The sequence below is a fragment of the Spea bombifrons genome, chromosome 3, assembly GCF_027358695.1.
Source record: "Spea bombifrons isolate aSpeBom1 chromosome 3, aSpeBom1.2.pri, whole genome shotgun sequence".
Classification (NCBI taxonomy): Eukaryota; Metazoa; Chordata; class Amphibia; order Anura; family Pelobatidae; genus Spea; species Spea bombifrons.
The window spans coordinates 32872590-32893219 of NC_071089.1; the positions used below are offsets into that span (position 1 = coordinate 32872590).

The window sequence follows — 20630 nt, forward strand, 5'->3', positions numbered from 1 at the left end:
CTGCTTTCCACTTCCACTCTCTTTCGTCTGCTTCCATCAAGCTGCTGCCCACCAATACACGCCCTGCACTAGGTGCGGCTGTACAATTCACACAATTAATTAATGATTTACAATCGCAGGTTTGTCCTAAAAACCCATTAAAGATATAAGTAATTTGTGTCATCCTCAAAATGTTTCTCCCCTTCAATCCCTTTAGACCAATGAGGGCCCTAAGCAGCTGATAAACTGCTTATGATGTAGTGCCACTTCTGCCTTGTACAGAGCCTTTTAGGAAAAACAGTAATGTGAGCCACTAACCTAAAAGTGTTTGCAGATATGTCCAAAATGCCATTGTTATTTAAGGGTATATTTTTTGAAACATGAGATATAACGTCCTTTATATGATAATGTAGTTTTGCAGTTGGTTTTATTTTGCTCCAATAAACTCCATTTAACAGCAGACCAGGATTCTGCCATTGTAGGTCATAGATCATATTGTATTGTCATATGATATTGTGGATGATGTTCCCTGCTCAAACATCTGATCTACGCCCAGAATAAGGAAGCCATTCTGCCTCAAAATGGCTTCCCGGTGCACCACTCATCAACAAAATCACTATTCTGCTCCATCATTCCAGCCTCCATAGAGTCCTGAAGCCAGCACTGAGCATCCTTCTGAGGTGGAGTGCAGGGATATGACTGCACAGAGTATGGTGGATGCAGAGGTGAGTCCCAGGGGAGACTGGGGGCCAGGTCGACTGGATTCATGGATCAGGCCTAGGGCAGCATTTAACTTAAATACATTGCTGCATTTATGGCAATGCTAAGAAGGCCCTGCTTATCCAATGAAATTATTTGATCCACAGATGTTCATCAATATGATGATAAGTCAGGATGTCGTTCTGGTAGATCAGAGCTAGAATATGCAGCAATATGCAAACATTATACATATAAAACAAAATTTGTTTGCAAACAGAAAAAACATTTATATTTGAAAACTTGTTTTTGATGCGATCCCAATATTTACTCCTTTATTACAATAGACAAAGTATGTCACAAAATTGTGGCAGTTGACACTGAATTACGTACTATTATGTCCTGTCGCTTTAACCATCAGTAGGGTTTAATCCAGTGCCTATTAGGTCAGGACATTTATGGCTTCAAACTGAGTGATCAAATGTGACTCAAAATACCAAATTTGAAAGCATTACAACTTGGAAGAAAAACCTGTTATATCTGCCGTATAACTGCCAAAATAAATGAATAGGCATGTGAGGTGTATCCAAACTCAAGACATGTATATTAATATATTCTGGGTATTTACTTTTCGTTTGTGTTAGCTGTGTACTGCCTGTGTACAATTTTAGAAAAAAACCTGCTTCATTATTTTTTTCGTACTAAGGGCTAATGCCCTATTCTATATAAATCTATGTAGGCCATGGTAAATGCTATAAACCCTATTTCAATAGAAAGCAAAAAAAAAAAAAAAAAAAGTAGTTTAACAGACATCTGGTTAATTAAATATTAATACATGTATAAACATACATCAAGTGTCCCTAACCAGTTACTTAAAAAAAATTAAAAAATCTCAAGAGACGAATGTTTTTAGAGTTTACCTGTTGGAACCAAAACAGAAGTACTGGTGAAAGGTACTATGCAAACATGCTAACTGAATTTAAAAGATAACATTTACATTTTCATGGAACACCAAGGAAAGCATGGAGCTTTGTTAAGCAAACACTGACGTGAAGAGGCAGCTAATTGTGCTTACACAATACACATGTGTACGTAATTCCACGTACACAGCGGAAATGGTGATGTCTTTGGTAAAATCCAAATAGTTGAGAAAAATGTTCAAAATACTTTTTTTTAAGAATGGGCAAAGTGGACAATAAATTATCTGGCATCATGGGAGGACAGGTGGGGTTTGGGTCCCAAAGAATGACTGTCCCTGGGGAGGTATGCATAGGACGTCTTGGGAGTTCTTCTTGTCATACTACATAATAAATAAATTGTAGACTGACAATGATGAAATACTTTGCACTTCATTTTATACAGTATAAATCTAGAATAAGTGGTAGTCAACATATTGTACAATGGGTTCTAGTGCATCATGTGATTTCTTGCAGTAATGTACACATCCTTTTTTTAGTTTCCCATGTCGCTTAGTTAATGAGATCAAAGTCTGCAAACACCACATTTGGTCAGTTTGCACCAATACAAAATCTTCAAATAGCATATCGAACATACACATCAGGAGAGATGACGGATGTAAAACATACGGGTTTTAGCCTGTGGTCAGATTTTTCTGCTGTTGCATTTATTACAAGATTTGGGACAATGCCAAACAGTGACAGAGAAGGCAATTTTATTTGTTGAGAGTCTGGAAACATATACTGTATATATTTATCTATTCTTATTTTAAGAACTGCAGGAATTACTGGTTAAAGGGACAGTATCATCAAAAAGTACAGTATCCTATTGGTACATAATTTTGATAAAATTATAATTTATCTAATCTCATTTTAAATCTAGTTATCAACTAATTAATAAGTAATCTATAAATGAAATATGTAATATAATAATTAAATGTAATTGTATTCCAAACTTCTTGGTTTGTTTATATCTCTTTTGCACGCTCAGAAAAGTCCCTGAATGTTAGCTAGAATATTTTATAGATACATTTGAGTTATATTTAATGAGCTATGCTTGGCAAAAGTAAAAGTTTAGCAACTAAAGAGAATATTCCTCCAGTGGTAGCAATGGTGATTGCTCAGATTTTACTAATTTGCACCAGGACTGCTGGTTTTATATAACACTAATGTTGTCTATGAATCTACTGCTTGATTGAGGTACAAGACAAGACTTAGTTGTAGGTTTTAGGAAAACAGAAGCAGGCACAGGTCACGTTTGGTTAAATAGCAGGTACAAAAAGAGGAATATAATGATAAAACAAAAAGCTGGCGATATGAAAGGCTGTAGCATTGTTGCACAGAAGGTAGGACTGCTGTGAAATATAACCAATTGGTTATATTAAATAAAACCAATCCTGTTTGACTCCACAGCCACACTCAAATTTCTGCCCTGCTAGATATGCCTCGGTCCACTCTAAGTGCTCTTATTTTCAAGTGGAAGCGTCTAAGGGTAACAGCAGCTCAGCCATGAAGCAGTAGACCGCACACACTCACAGAACAGGACCACTGAGTGCTGAAGCATGTAGTGCCCAAAAAGCGTCTGTCCTCTGTAGCATCACTCACTATAGAGTTCTAAACTGCTGCTGAAAGCAACATCAGCACAAGCTTCTTGAAATGGATTTCCATGGCCGAGCAGCTGCACGCAAGCCAAAGATCACTATGCGCAATGCCAAGTGATTGGCTGGAGTGGTGTAAATCATACCATCATTGGAGCAATGAATCATGCATCTGGAAGTCTGATGGACTAATCTGGGTTTGGCAGATGCAAGGAGAATGCTACCTAGAAGAATGCATACGTGCCAGAAGTTTGCCTGAGAAGGGATAATGGCCTGGAAATGTTTTTGAGGGTTTGGGCTAGGCCACTTAGCTCCAGTGAAGGGTGATGTTTATACTACTTTAGACAATCATATTCTCCCAACATCAAACTATCAGTTTGGGGAAGGCCCTTTCCTGTTCCATCATGACTATGACCTTGTGCACAAAGCAAGGTCCATAAAGACACGAGCTTCATCTGTTGGAACTCGAGTGGCCGTCACAGAACCCTGCTGCAAAGGATGGGGGGCTCCATATTGATGCCCACGGTTTTGGAATGGCATGTCCAACTTGCTCATATAGATGTGATGCTTGGGTGTCCACATACTTTTGTTCATATAGTTTATCTGTTCCATGGTTCTACTGTGTTAGCTTCCCAATATAAAACAGCCTCCTCATTCATCTTTGAAATGTGTCTAAAAATCTATCCCTTAGTGTTAGGGAAAAAACAGTCACCCTGATGTAAAACAGTCAACCTGATGTGAGACTGGCAAGATTTTCACCTGGGAGATCTTGGAAGACTTCCATTTCCAAGCACCAATTAATTTTTCATGGGTTACTTGTTTCATTAAGTCCAACTAAAGTGTGTGTGTGTTTAGAAATGTATCCTATTTACTCTTCGCTTCCTGTTTGTCAGTTTCTTAGTCTTAGTGAGGGAGCTCATAATCTCCCCTGAAACATATCTGTCTTCTTCTGCTGCTCACCTATTAGAGCATTGCTATGGACACTGGTTACTGGGATATCACTTTATAAAATAGTGTCTAGGTCCTTAGACACAATCTGACTATAGGGGTGCATGGGAATGTATCTGATTACAGATAAGATCCCCAGTACAAAGAGGTGAAGGAAGGGGTAAAATGCAGCTTTGGTTCGTTCAAAATATTGGGGTTTTGGGAATGAGTTTCCACCTTTTGGTCCACTCTAGTAATGCAGTATATTCAAATTCTTAACTAAAAATAATTTGGTATTGAAATCATCTATATGACACAATTCCTGAAAGTTGTTGGGGTGTGACACAGAGTTATAATATGATGGTCAAAACCTACAAATAGTTTTGGTACAATAAGTTTTGAGTACATATATGTTGGAGTTCCCCTGAACTCTTGGATTAAAGGTACTTATATAGCATGTCAGGTTTTACTAGAAGTGAAATTATTATTGTTCATCCCCAGTGAGACATAGAGGATAACTGGCCAACTGTCAAGGTGATGAAACAGAAATAAGAAATCATTATTCGTAAATCTCTGTCAGCAGGATCATAAGAAAATACACCAAGGGCAGGTTGGCTCAAGTGGCAATTGCTTGTACAGTGTGCAAGCAGCCATGACAAAGCTACAGGCAAGGTAAAGCATGTGAGGTGTAATACAGGTATGTGATAGAGAGGAGTGACTAAGATGTAAAGTATTAATGAGGTATGGCATGCGGTAATAAGTGATTCATAGAGTTAGGTGAGATGGAGTAAGTATGTTTTAGTGTGAGTGTGTATATGTGTGTTAGAGTGTGTGTAAGTGTGTGTGTGTAATAATGTGAAAAAGAGACAGCAGTAAAAAAAAAAAAAAGGCAAGAGCATAGTAGGGAATGTTTTGCTGAAATACTTGTTACTGTGTTTTTTTCATTATACTCTACACCCAAAAATATATGGTGCAGATATATTAAATAAAAAATAAAAATAAATATAATGTAAATATGGCATATTTAATAAAACAATCTGTTCTATTCATTTGATGTGATTTATTATATGGACAAAACACTAGGTGGCATTGTGTATCTCACTTTCATTCCAGCAGCCTGTAGGATATTATTTTCAAAAATATTCATCATAAATTGTAGAGACTGATACAGTAAGAAAATTTTAACATGCATGGGGTAGGCATAAAGCCATCCTGACTTAATGACATGGCCAAGGACAGATTAAAAATCCACATTTTAAGAGGAACACATATTACAGAATACTAAGGATAGCAAGCAGATAAAAATAACAACACAATAAATGGTTGTCCTAATGACTCAATTACTCTAGCTGTTTGGGGACACAACGGAAAGCTTTTCTTAAGGAAGTTATTTGCTATATATGTATTTATTTGAGATACTTTTGTATAAAATATGGAGTGGCAGGTAAGTAATCAGTTCTGCCGTTGGAATGGCAATACAGATGTATTTGGTTTATTCACTAAACTATGAGATGCTAGGTATGTTGCAGTGAATTGGAATAGTCCACCTTTCTGCATTATGCATGCTTACACAGTTTTCTTGTAGCAGCTTAACATTGGCTTTGCATTTTGAAACGCAAACACAGAATCTTTGCAAAATAAACTTGACAGGGTTGGTCCTTCATAATGCATAGAAATAAGCAATGAGTCAGCCGTTTAGTAAATAAAGCCCACAAGGGATATGGCTATGAAAACTAGAATGGTGTTTTAGAATTACTATGTATAATCTGAAGTAGAGCAATACAATTTGTACAATACAAAATACAAATACAATATAATAATTATTTGACAGGAATTTGAAAGGAATATGTTGCCTAAATAGGGTTTTGTAAAGGCAATAGTATATATATATATATATATATATATATATATATATATATATATATCAGATGTATGTAACAGGACCCTGAAATAAAGGAAATGGTCTTAAGGAAGGAAGTGGCCCCACTTTTCTACTAATTTATTACTTATAAAACTAATGTAAATGATTACCAGAGTTTTTTAATAAAGGCATAAGACCATTTCTATCAGAACAAACCAACTCCAGTAATCAGTGGAAACGTGTCATCTTCTCAAATACCATGTTTTTGTCCCCACTGACTAATATTGGCATTGCAAACCTCTTCATCAGCTTTGGAAAAAAAAGGGTCCAAAAGCACATGTATACTTAACATAAAATATGTATTATGAAGAATCCTTTATAAAAAAAATCTGTATCTTTCCGGAACCTGTGTAGACTTAGGAATGAGAAAGTATGGAAGCTCTTTGTGTTTCGTCCACTCTGTACATGCCAGGACAAGCAAGACTATGTTCTTGAGCCTGAATCAAGCCATCATTGCATAGTCAACCTCTACCACATAGCCCACAGTCCTTTGCGAGCTCTGACAAACACAAGACATTATAAGTAGAATAGAGCTCCCAAAAACACAAAATCATTCTTGGACATCCAATGATGTATAGTCATTCTAAGGTCTTCCATCTAACCAGATGTGACAAGGAAGATGCATATATAGTATCTCTAAAGCAATTCTCTTTTAGAGAACCTATTATTTGGGAAGATATGTTTCTGGTGTCAATATAAAAAAAAATAATAGACACCTAAAATCCAATATGAGAAATCAGTGTTTGTTGTTTTTAAAGTTTGCATTATTGCTTTGTTCTCAAATAATAAATATTTAATTATTTATCGGACATTCCCATGTAAGCTGATTTATGTACTTTAATGCTAGTCTTTCACAACATCGGTAAAGTGTCTGAAAAAAATTAAATAACTGGTGCTTTTTGTCAGATTTCTTTTATAATCTATAATTAAGACAATAATTTCATAAAACAAAAAAAATCAACATTCTGTATTGAAACTATGCTGTAAATTGAATCTCTTGCTACCTCGTGATTATTTTGGTATGATGTCAAATGAAGCACTGAATTAAACTTCTTAGTGGAACTAAGCAATGCGAAGCTTTTTATTCATCAAACAAGTTAGCCATTGCCATAACCACAGGAAAACCAAAAGTAACTTAAATGCCTTTGTAAGTTAATAAGTACTTCTGATGAGTGTAAACTTTTACACTAGTATTATTATTATTATGTATTGTTTAATATAGCACCATCAAATTCCGTAGCGCTGTACAATGGGTGGACAGGACATAACAAGTAGTATGTAACATAACAAGTTGACTTACAGAGACATCAGGTGAGGAGGGCCCTGCTCAAACGAGCTTACAGTCTAGAGGGTAGACTGACATATCTCAAAAATGTACAGATCAAACACATCTTCTACAGGCATACTATAGATTACCATCTCTTTCTTCACCATATGTTTGGTGGGTGACTTTCAAAACATTCCACGCATGGGCCTGCATTAATTATCGTTACCTGTAAGAACTGATGCTGAGGATGATGAGTACTGTTTAACAAGTATTCAAATCGGGATGACTGTTGGAAGCTGTGGCAACAGATATAAGAAAAGCAAACTAAAGTTGTTTTTTTATGTGTAGAAAATGATCGATGGAATAATTAAAGGACAATATTTTAATATGGGAAGTTCCTATGTATTGCCAATAGGTTTTATGAAGGCCAATCCAGGTAAGCGTCTTCTGTTCTTGTTAAATCCTATTGAATGCTTTATATAGGTATCAGCTTGTATCAAACATAGTATTTTAAATGTTGCTATTCTCCGAATCACTCTTCATATCTTACCTCATAGGGATTTAACACTTTTTTTTTATAAACTCAAACTCTTTACTATTGCGCTAATCCTTGGCATCACTAGGTGTCTAAAAGTGACTTGGCCGAGCAAGAAAATCAGCTGGGAGAAATAACATAAAAACATCGGTCTCTTGTAGACAATGCAAGTCATTGTAGACTAATAATGCACGGACTTTTACAAGAAGGGTAATAAAAACTAATGAAACAATCCTGTCATCCAGCCAATCACTTCTATCTAGAAGCTCACACGTGTTTATCATAAGCATTTTCCTCATTGACTGCCCTAGTCCTGCCACCTGCTGGGTACAGAAAGTCCTTTGGCACTGTGCAATTTTACAGACATGGAGCAAGAGAAAGCTTTGTGGATCTGGATCGGCCATCAGTTGGATTGGGGGCATCAATTTTTATTTAAATAAAATAATTTAACAAATGGGAGTTGATGGCTGCTTTAACACAATGGTTTCTCTCTTTTCAGTACAAGGAAGACCTCTCAATTCAACAGCAAACATGATGCTTTCCTCTTTAATGAATGTCTTGCACATATTGTTAAACATGCACCGCCTTAGGTAAGATGGCTACCTACAGCCAAGGAGCTGATTGGCCTTGTAGACTGCAGAAAAAATATATACACAATCACTGTAAGAGATGGTAAGTGGTTGGCCCTCTAGGCCTTTTTTTGCCAACAAGTACTACGGATGATGTATCTACTCCTGTTCTCACAGCCCTGAGCATTCAATAACTACCATAGTTGGCTTCTCAGCTTACTCCAGTCTCATCAGCAGCAACTTCACTCTGTGGAGAGTCTGATGAATACTTTTGTGTATGGTGTGGAACTGCCACATAGTATTGTGTTCAAGAGAATAAATGAGAGGTTCCTCGACAGTGTTGTGGAAGGGGTAGTGGATAATGTTGGGTGAGGAATCAAAGAGAGAAAGCAACAGCAAAAGAGAGGGAGAGAGAAGAAAGAAAAAAAGAGAGAACAAATGGAAGGAAGGTAATGAGAGAAAGGGAAATTGGGAGAAAGATTAAACACTTAGGAGGAAAGAGTAGAAAGAGGGAAAGAGAAGAAGGAGAGGGGCAGAGAGGAAGTTGCTGAAATAATTAGTTCATAAAAATATGTAATTTATAGAATCACACAAGTGCATGGAATGGCCATTATAGGCTTGGCCATATTAGCTGCACCATTCATGAACCAAAACGATACAGATATATACCTACTAATTACTTTCAAAATTCTTGTACAAACCAAATTAAAATACAATGCATATAGAATTCTACGATTAAGGTATATTATTTTGACATTCAAAACATTTGTTTTTTTCTATTAATGTTTTCATCGTCCAAGGGATTACATCTTTAATGACATTAGATTAAGCCTAAAAGCCCTGGGATCATGCACGAGATTAAAAATCCTCTAAAATGGATACATTTGCTTCTAAAAGCTATAGCATTTGTTTATGAGTAACCAAAACAATGTTAAGAACGCAGCAACATGTATGACTATATTTATACTTTGCACAAAAACAGCAGTTTTAACTGAGCTACTTCCAAATTTAAAATGACCGTACAAGTGCTTAAGTGCCAAACATTTTCCAAGTAACATACAATGGATCTTGGTGAGAACTGGAAAGTCGAGACTTCTGAACCAAGGAAGCATACAGTATGGAATATATGCGCTGCAAGGACCTCATTGGTTTGGATTTAGGAGCCAACCAAAAAGTCAAGAGGCAGCTTTTTTTTTCTTCCCCAATCATGTTTTTATTTTCATATATTACCCAACTTGGCGCCCGGGGTTTGTCAAGCCTTGCCATACTCTAACATACATTTACACATCATACAGTAACAGACATATCTAATGGTCACAAACACTCACACACTACAGTAACACACACATGCTAACAGTTTACACTCATGTACACACACACGCTAAAAAAATACACTAATACACACACTCTAACACTATATGCTGATATACACACTTATGCTAATGCAATGCTGTAACATAAACACCATACATGCTAGCACCACACTTTTATACTCATGGACACACATGCATTGTCTAACACTATATATATATATATATATATATATATATATATATATACAAATACACACTTCAACACTATGGATATATATGCCCTGAATTTGGCTCTACAACTCAGTAGACATACTGTTACACACACACTAGCACTATATATATATATATATATATATATATATATATATATATATATATATAGCACACTGATACTACAGTACACACACTCACAGACTGACTACAGCACTATACATATACACACTGACTCTAACACTAGAGTATACACACACTTACAGACTGACTCCAGCAATATACATTTACACATTGACTCTAACAGTACAGTATACAAACACACACTGATAACAGCACTATACATATACACACAGACACACTGACTCTGAAACTATAGCACACACACACTCACATGCACTACTCCTCCTCTCACTTGTCACCCAGCACACTTTGCCTTCCTACGGGGCCGGCCCTGCACCCAGCCTGCATTGCGGCTCACGGCACCCACTACACTGGATTCATGAGGGCTTCCCGACAAAACCCATGGTTTTTCGTGCCCTGACAATGTGTATTTAATTTAACTAAAGGAGGCCATAAAATATATTTCTTAATTATGGCATGCAGATTTAATTTTATCTATGTAGTTCATTCACTAAAGTGTTTTGTCAAAAGGGACTTGCACTATACCAGTTACTAACTTCACTAAGCATTATTAAGGGTGCTTTTCCTGCTTTAAAGACTTAAACCATAATCAGTCCTTAGGGGTCTCATCTCAGTTTAGATCCAGGATGCCTATCCCATGTATGTTTATAGTTCCTTAATGTGTTAACCTCTACCAATTTTGCTGGGGGGGGGGGGCTGTTCCACTTATCTACCAACTTTTCAGTAGTACCAGTTCCACAAAAAAATGCGGTGTCCTGATCGCTCCTCCTCAACAAACATCTACTGTTGGTTATAAATACATAAACGATTTGACTGAGAGAAAAAACACATTATCTCATAAATGGTGTATTCTGCCTTAGACCAACTAGGCCTAGGGAGGCTGTATATTGAGGCAGATAATTCAACTGCGCCACTAATCATTGATCAGAGGTCTCCCTTACAACTGATCCAGTCACACTAAGGAGGTCCATGCATTGGAAAAAATGGACGGGGTTTACTTCAATACGTCTATTACAGGCTGCAAGCTAATTTTGTATCCACCTGCTACAAGTCACAAGTAATACACTATGCTTCTACTATTGTTCTTATTGCAGTAGAATGTGGCTTCTGGTAGGGATTTTGTCCATGGCAAAGTGAGGCACCAGAGGGAACCCTTAACTAAATAACCCAATACTGTTTTGTGCCATATGACTTGTGTATACCTAAAAATATGCAGCATGGTTTCCTACATATTCTCCAAAATGTCAGGCTAGTTACAGGTTCAGTGGTTGACCCCTCATAAAGCATTGGTTTGAGAGATGACACCATAAGTCTTCTGCAAGCTCCCCATGCACTACCCGCTTGAGTGAATAAATCCCTCTGTCTCCGTCATATTTAGCGCTACAATATGTAAGCTGGTTTGTAACACTACTTATTTTGTTACAATAAAAATCAAATCATTGCAAAACTCACTGTTTAACAATAATATATAGCTTCAGTTTTAATTCTAACATCAACATCATGCAATAGTGGGTTTTGTTCATAATTTGTAAAGGAATACACCAGATTTCTAGAAGTCCGTGCAAACAGTATTAAGGCAATTTAATTGTTATAAAGTGAAAGCATATCTAGGACTAGCAATATTGTCTCAAACAAGGTCAGGATGTGGCCCCACTCACACCCCCCCCCCACAATGCTCCTGATCTACAATGTTCTTTTGTAGTCAGTGGTGCAACACAAACGTGGGGGTTAATAGCAAAACATAATCACAATTATTTTCATTTTTTTTCCTAACAAAAATGATTGCCATGCGGTGATAATTGACGGTGTAAGTTCACAACCTATTGTTAGAACACAATTCTCTCCGTAATATGCTCACAGTGTTAAAATACTCATTTTACGCTGAAGCCCCTTTACGCTTTAAATGTAACGGGTTTCACCCTTTTATTTCCTTTCTATAATTGCGTAGGCAAAACATACAAAATATTGTATTTATTCTTGGACTTTTAAGCAAAGGGTGTCTTTAATAGTGTGACTTTTTGGTCCTAGGCTACAACTCCTATCAGCCTCTTTAAGAGCAAGCATAGCCACCGCTGGTAGACAATAATGCCCTCTGCTGCTTCTTCATCCTAAAACCATATCAAAATGCTTGTTATGGGTTAACAAAATACAGCCAATTTTCCTACGACGATTCTGCATACATGAAGACAAATACGGTTGGGGTTTGTAATTAGTAAACATCTATCAATATTTACACAGCGTATACACAATGTGCAATGATCACACAGGGATTTGCCAACACAGGCAACTAGATCCAGTGGGTGTTCCTCCACTTTAATTGCTTACTTTAAAGCAATGCAACAGAGAATCCTTAAATGCTATGCATCACCCCCCCCAACCCCCGACTCCCTGTAACACACTAGGAAATCGACAATGACCTTAATTCACCGTGAGATGGGAGCCTATACAGATGATTGATCATCCTGCATTACAATATTTGTTATTCACATCAACGAGATATTTTAATATTTCCAGGGGGGCCCTCTATACCTTATGCATCGGTTTGTCTTGGTGTGACAATTCGAGTCATACCCTTTGAATGAATGTATTGTAAGCGCTGTGTAAATTGTTGGCGCTATATAAAGATAATAATAATAATAACAAATTCATTTTCTGAATAACATGGAATTTCACATAGATATTTTTGACACTTAATCCGTCTTCCCTCCTTTTCCTTCTAATCAACCTCCAACGCCTTAAGCTCTCATGTTTTTGATAAGGTTCTTTTTGTTGTTTTTTTTTTCTTTTTATCTCCTTCTCTCTTTTTTTCCTATCTGTATCCCCTTTCTAGCTCCCTCCCATATCTGTTGCGGCTGCCACTATCCAATCTACCCTTCATCCCTATGTAGCTGCTGCTGCTGCTGGTGGTGGTGTGATGGCCAGCAGTGCAAATCCAGTTACTGCAACACCAGGCAAATGCACAATCCAGATGTCAGGCGGAATAAACAATAATATGGTAGAAAAAGAAAAAATTAAAAAAAAATCTGCCAGTCAAGGAGGGTAAAATAACCTGGGTACCTACACACAATGATAAAAATAAAAACACATGATGCAAAAAAAAAAAACAACAACTGCATGATCAGAACGACTTCCACCAGCCATTATTTGCCTAAATGCATGAGACCCTGAAAGCAGTTTTTTTTTTCTCTTTGCAGATTTCATTATTTTATTCACCCCGATCGTCTAGGGTGCCTCCTTCTTTGGGGTAAAAGCAGACATTTTTGGGTTGTTGTGTGAAGAAATGAACATAGGTAAAAAAGATGGAAAGCAAGCATGATGGGGGGGAGCAGAGGAGGAGGTATACGGGGGAGTGGTGGGGGTGCAGCTGCAGCTTCACTCTTACCCACTCGCTTTGGACGGGGGCTGCTGCTGCCGCTGCCTGGGAAGGAGCTGTCCGGGACAGGCTTGTGCTGCTCTCTAGCCGAGGTGTATAGCTGCCATCCGCCTAACTTCAGCACCCAACCGGCAGGAATAGAAGGAAAGAGAGAAAGAGAGTGAAGCATAGAAGATAGAGGGAGGGAGTGATAGATTGCGAGAGAGAAGGCAAGGGAGGGGAGGAAAGAGCGCCAGGGAGAATCTGCGCATGCGCAGCCGAGCAGCAGGGGAGCAGCAGCACATCATTTGGTAGAATGTTACAACCATTTCCACACATACTTCCCCATTCAAAGGGCTTCTTCTGCAGTGTGGCTGCGGGATCGGTGCGAGGCTTCCTGGTGTTTGCTAGCCGAAAGTGGGAGGACTTCATTTCTAGAGTCTAGCCAGCCTCTCGGAAAATCCGTTTCTATCACAGCCTTGCGGGTCCCTTTATAACTCAATTTCTCCTGTGTGTGGCTGGGGCTCACGATACACACTGCTCCCGTCTGCTTTAAGCATAAATAAGCAAATGTGGGTGTTTTAAATGCATCATTTACAAGCCCCTAGAATAAATCTATTGTTTTCTGTTATAGAAATATTCAACCAGTGTCTTAACTAAAGTGATATATATATATTTATATACTGTATACATATACATATATACTGTATACATATACATATATATATATATTTACTATTTAGCTATCTTACAGCATGGAGCGGCTGTGATTATTTAGAGTATGATGAAAATATACCAATTTAAGTATCCCTCTTCCTCCATTTCGATTGGGAAGTGTGCAGTATATCTATCTATCTATCTATCTATCTATCTATCTATCTATCTATCTATCTATCTATCTATCTATCTATATACCGTATATTCCGGCGTATAAGACGACTGGGCGTATAAGACGACCCCCAACTTTTACAGTCCAAATATAGAGTTTGGACTATACTCGCCGTATAAGACTACCCCTCTACCCAGCGTACAACAACCAGCCAATCACGGCAAGCGATGTACCTTACCGGTGATTTGCTGGTTGATTTGACGACATATACATACATGCATTGCCCTTACACACACACACACACATATATAATATATATATCTATATATATATCTACACATATGCCTGTCCACACATACACATTTATACACTGCCCTCACCACACACCCCTGCCTTTACACACACATGTGTATGTATATATATATATATATATATATACACACACACACACACACGTATGTGTATATATATATATATATACACACACACGTGTGTGTGTGTGTGTGTATATATATATATATATATATATATATATATATGTATATATATATATATATATATATATATATAATATTATAATATATTTCTCCCCCCTTTCTCCCCATCTCTTACCTTATCTTCTGTCTTCTTTCTTCCATCCAGTTGTGGGAGCCCGAGGTCTGGCACTTCAGACCTCGGCTTCCCTGCTCTCTAATCACTACGCGCCGGCTATTGATGCCGGGCGCCGGGACATGACGGCACCAATAGCCGGCGCGTAGTGATTAGAGAGCAGGGAAGTCGAGGTCTGAAGTGCCAGACCTCGGGCTTCCCTGCTCCCTCATCACTACGCGCCGGCAATTGATGCCGGGCGCCGGGACATGACGGCATCCCTGCGCTCGGCATCAATAGCTGGCGCGTAGTGATTAGAGAGCAGGGAAGTCGAGGTCTGAAGTGCCAGACCTCGGGCTTCCCTGCTCCCTCATCACTACGCGCCAGCAATTGATGCCGGGCGCCGGGACATGACGGCATCCCTGCGCTCGGCATCAATAGCCGGCGCGTAGTGATTAGAGAGATTGGTGGCCTCGTGGGAACCTCCGGCTTGGTAAGTACCCGGCGTATAAGACGACCCCCCACTTTTAAGAAGATTTTTTGGGGTTAAAAAGTCGTCTTATACGCCGGAATATACGGTATATATAGATAGATAGATAGATAGATAGATAGATAGATAGATATCTCCTACCATCTGCGTACTGCAAGGGAACACTGAAATCTGAAGCTGGGGTGGTTATTGAAATCTTAAGTTTATAATGTGGGGCAAGAATAGTCTTTTAGGTTGAAGAAGCCCACAAAAATTCTAGTATGATGAGATTTACTCAGACATTTCCTAAATCACAGTTGTTTGTGATTTAGGAAATTTTTCAACATCTTCATTGAAGAATGAGCTGCATGCTGCAAACCCCATTTACACTAAAAGCATTAACATATCAGTTTCTATTTCTTTTATTGACTGGACCATTCTATTGTGCATAGACTATATGGACAAAAGTATCGGACACCTGGCCGTTACACCAAGAGACGTTTGTGAAGGAGTCATACCAAGACATTTTGGACGATGCTATGCTCCTAAATTTGTGGTAGACAGTTTGGGGAAGGTTCTTTTCTATTCCAGCATGACTGTGCCCCAGTGCACAAAGGAAGGTCCATAAAGACATGGTTGGATGATTTTGTTGCAGAAGAACTTGACTGGCCCCACAGACCCCTGACCTCAACCCAATCGAACGCCTTTGGGATGAACTGGAACAGAGATTGTGAGCCAGGCCTTCTCCTCCAACATCAGTGCCTGACTTCACAAATGATCTACTGGATGAATGGGGGATAATTCCCACAGAAACGCTGCAGAATTTTGTGGAAAGCCTCCACAGAAGAGTAAGAGAGTGTACAACTTTCTTTTGGCTTGATGCAAAGTTTTGTGTTAACAGATTAAGGTGGCATTTTGTTCTACTAATGCTGGCAGGTTTACAGTTTGAACCTTTATGCTAGAAAAGAAGGCATAGGAAGTACATATACAATAGACCAGGTGGCAAATGTAAGCAATCGGGAAAGTGAATACATTGCGTTGGGAAGTGGAACAGCATTTGATTTAGTGAAATAAGGTTGAAAACATTAATGCATTTCTGACCCTTTTAAGGTTTGCAAATATGTGGCGTTCAGTATGGAAAGCTTTAAAAAATTTCTCATAGCCAGTTAACCACACAAGGATCTATTCACTAAAGGGATCCAGCAAGAAGGGCTGAGCTGGTGGTGTATAGTGTATGATTTAAATGGATGGGGTAACTTTGGAGAAAACTCACTGCATTGACTATACGTTATCCAGGGCAATTGAAACGCCTACTGCAGCAAAAGCTCACAGGTGTTCCTTCTTTATAATGTATAGGGAAGTAAACCACAACTGTCCGGTAAACTCTCCTACTGACTCTCCATTTTAGTAAATAAAACCCACAGGGGTCTAAGCTAATGAGTTTTGAGTTCATAATTGGCAGGAAACTCACCAGGGTCTATGACATTTCTCAATCTCATTATTCAACAAGCACAATGTGAAAGCAGTTATAAAAGGATCCCCTTGTATTGTCACCTACCATCGATAGAGATGCTTTGCTCTGTATTATGAACCATGGCATGAAGAGATTGTACTGAATTCCATGGTACTCTTGGTGTCCTAGAGCAATGTATAATAGCATGCTTGAGGTGGTGATATTTTTACTAAGTTTCAGAGCTGGGGGGGGGGTTAAAAAAATCAATTCACACATTTCCACCAAAGGTCCCAACTGAGAAGCTCCATTTCTGAGACCCTAACCCTAGATTGCACCTTGCATTTGCCCAGTCAAATTGTGATTTTGCAGATCCAATAAATTACTTATTCAAGAAATGTTTGTTTTGGGGAATCTGGAAGAATTGCAATGCAATATACATATCCAATAAAACAAAAAGTAGAAAAACAGTTCATCATGTTGAGCACAAACGTTTTATTTAGGAAAAAAAATCTCCATACTGATTCTCCACATTTATTACTCTTCCTACTCCATACCCCCAACCCTATACCTGCCCACAGGGTACTATCCCTACTCCATGTGAAACTAGGCCTTCTCAACCTGTAAAGGTTGTGTGATGAATCTTCCTCTCTTATGCATCATTCTGGATGTTTCTTTATTTTGCAGTGATGACCACACTTGCCACCAGCTCCAGGCTAAAAAAAAAAATACTTACAATACTTACTAAAAGCTGACAGGTTATTCTGCATCCTGAATGTGGGAAATTCATGTAATGGGGGAATATTGCTGAACATAAACTTCTTTTTTTCTGCAGCTTATGCAAAATTGCAAAAGGTGTGCAAAAATGCATAGTTCTTATTACTTGACACATACTTTAGAAGAGGTAGGTAGGAAAATGGATGCTATCAGCCCACTGCTGATTGCCAAGGGAACCCTGATCTTCGTGATAGTGCCCCTTTAATGCATGACCTCCAGACACCCATCGGCTTAGGTCAGGAAGAGTGACTTCTGTGAAAAGCCCTCAGTTACTGGGGGATGAACCTGTGAGGCAGGTTGCCAGGAGGGATCCTCCAGATCATACTCCTAGTCAATGAGGTATTCCAAACAACCTCTCCGAACACGAGAATCCAATATTGCGTTGACCTCAAATTCTTTAGATCCTTCTATGAAGACAGGGTCTACAGTGGGAGGCTGGCAGAAAGAAAGCCAGTCAGTCCATGGTTTTAGCTGAAAAACATGGAAAACTGGGTGCAATTTATGCTTTGATGGAAGTGCCAGTCAAAAGGCTGGAGAACCAACTAGCTTGGATAGTAAAAGGTCCGATGTGAGGAGGAGCTTGCTTTTCACAGTGGAGAGCCAGACCTTGCAAAAAGCACTTAAGTAACTTTCACTGTTGCCATCAGACTAGTCCTGTTGACAATGGTCTAGGTCCAGAATATGAGGAAAATTTCCTCTGCACAAAGGAACCAACTATTGTCGAGACATAACATATATATCACATACAAGGAATGCTGCAGCACAGATCTTAATCATCATAATCATCTATATCATGGCATAATGTATACCGTCAATGTATACCGTCAATATTAAAAATGGTACAAACTTGTTGATTAACAAGAATGTATATAAGGAATTTATAGAACAATAATCCGTTTTAGAAGTCTATTGACCTGCTCTTGGCCTAAAATATGTAAAAAAAAAAAACTGAGGAAAGTGTTACCCATCAGATCAGTACTTTGAGCCCTAGAACTTAACATGAATATTTGTAAAACATTATTTGTCTTTGGAAAAAATCCTGGTATTCTGCAAAAAACGTATTTATCCCGCTCTAGTGTATCAAATTATGTATTGATTTGCCTTTGACAAACTGTATTCGTCATACTCTAGATAGTGTTTTAAGTATCGTGTAAATTATTGACACTACTTAAAAATGAAAATAATTATAACATTTACAGGTAGTATTTCTGAGAATTTTAGAAAATGTTAGCCTCTTTGGAAAAAAAAAATATTTCCTGTAAAGTGTTTTTCTACTCTTTCGTTTGGTTGGGCACTGGATTTATCAATAGCAAATGGATGCTCAAAAGATTTCCGAGAATTAGACAATTGCTAGAAAGCTTTTATAAGAGATGTAAAGATATGTTTTATGTTGAATATTACTATCAACCAATCACTTTCTCGGTTAAAGAACAGCATTTCTATATTCTGTGATTAAAATTGTTTGTCTGAAAATCTTATGGATTTGCTATATGGTGTAAAAACATAGAACATATGCATATATTATTTCCACTTTTCAATTGATTTCAAAAATATGTGACACAATGCTCCATCATAATATGGCTTTAAGAATAAACAAGGTACAAAAAAACAAAAAAAAACTATAGAATAATGGAAATAACTATTTTCATAATTATGTCTAGTGATCATTAGTCTGTGTAAGTCACACCAAAGGTTGGAGATTTTAGAAAAGCTGACATTTCTAAAATGAGAATATGTGTAAAGGAGTCATCTGCAATTTAAATGGAGTACAGGAGAAATGGGATTATCTAAAAGTTTAATTATTGAAGGTAACAGAAAATTGTATTAGGCTGATCAGAAAAAAATTAAAGAAACCACTGTGGAACTCCGCAGAAGTGGCCAAAATCATTAAAAACAGAGGTTAGCCTTTAGTACATACCGTATTTGCTCGATTATAAGACGACCCTGAATATTAATTTAGGAAAAAAAGAAAAAGCCTGAATGTAAGACGACCCTATAGGAAAAAAGTTTTACCAATAAATGTTAATTCATGTAAACTATTACATTTTTTAATAAAATGCTATGATTGAGAAAAATATTTTTTTGTTTTTATTTCCTTGTATTTTCCAACCTGCCCCCCAGTTACGCACATCTGCCCCCAGGCTTGCCACTCCAGTATGGCACTGTGGCCCATGATATGCCTTTTAACCCTCTATATGCCACTGTGCCCCATGATATGCCTTTTAACCCCCTATGTGCCACTCTGCCTCCAGAAATGCCTTATACCCCTAAATGCCAGAGTGGCATATAGGGGTATAAGGCATATTATGGGGCAGAGTGGCATATAGGGAGGTATAAGGCATTTCAGGAGGCAGAGTGGCGTTCAGGGGGTTAAAAGGCATTTCATAGAGCACTCTGCCTCCAGAAATGCCCTATGCCCCCATTTAACACTCCCCCCCCCACACACACACTTACCGGTGCTTCCAATTTCCTGCTGTATATCGGGGCAGCAGTCTTCCTTCTGTCTCCCCCCCCATTTAACAGTCCCCCCCACCCCACACACACTTACCGGTGCTTCCAATTTCCTGCGCAGACCTTCCCCGGCTGTCAGAGATCAGAGTTCCTGATCTCTGACAGTCGGGGAAGGTCTGCGCGATGGACGCAGACAACCCCCGCTGCTAGCCACACCTCCATCCGGCTGCAGAGGAAGCTGTCTACGCGGATCGCGTGGACGTCAACCCGCTGCCCCGGTATACAGCAGGAAATGGGAAGCACCGGTAAGTGTGTGTGGGGTGGGGGGGGTGTTAAATGGGGGGGAGACAGAAGGATCCAGGTCCCCTGCAGCGGTGCGGGGGATCTGGATCTTAGTCTCATAGTCAGACCTCTATTTGAGGTCTGATTATAAGACGACCCCGATTAGAAGACGAGGGGTATTTTTCAGAGCATTTGCTCTGAAAAAAACCTCGTCTTATAATCGAGCAAATACAGTACAAAAAAAGTGAGAAAGATAAAATGTTTTTTAGATATATAAACGAGAAAAGAAAAGTGAAACAAGAATTAGATTAAAAACA

At 38.4% G+C, this 20630-nt stretch overlaps 1 protein-coding gene across 2 annotated transcripts in view; it reads right to left on the reverse strand.

Moving 5' to 3' along the window:
- The window catches only part of RGS17 (regulator of G protein signaling 17), a 33264-nt gene extending 19573 nt beyond the window's left edge, over nt 1–13691 (reverse strand). For both annotated transcript variants that reach the window (XM_053459158.1, XM_053459157.1), the window contains exon 1: nt 13498–13691. In XM_053459158.1, coding sequence (XP_053315133.1) covers nt 13498–13657 — 160 coding nt within the window. In that variant the 5' untranslated portion in view covers nt 13658–13691. The remainder of the gene's footprint in view (nt 1–13497) is intronic.
- Nucleotides 13692–20630: the final 6939 nt, after the last annotated feature.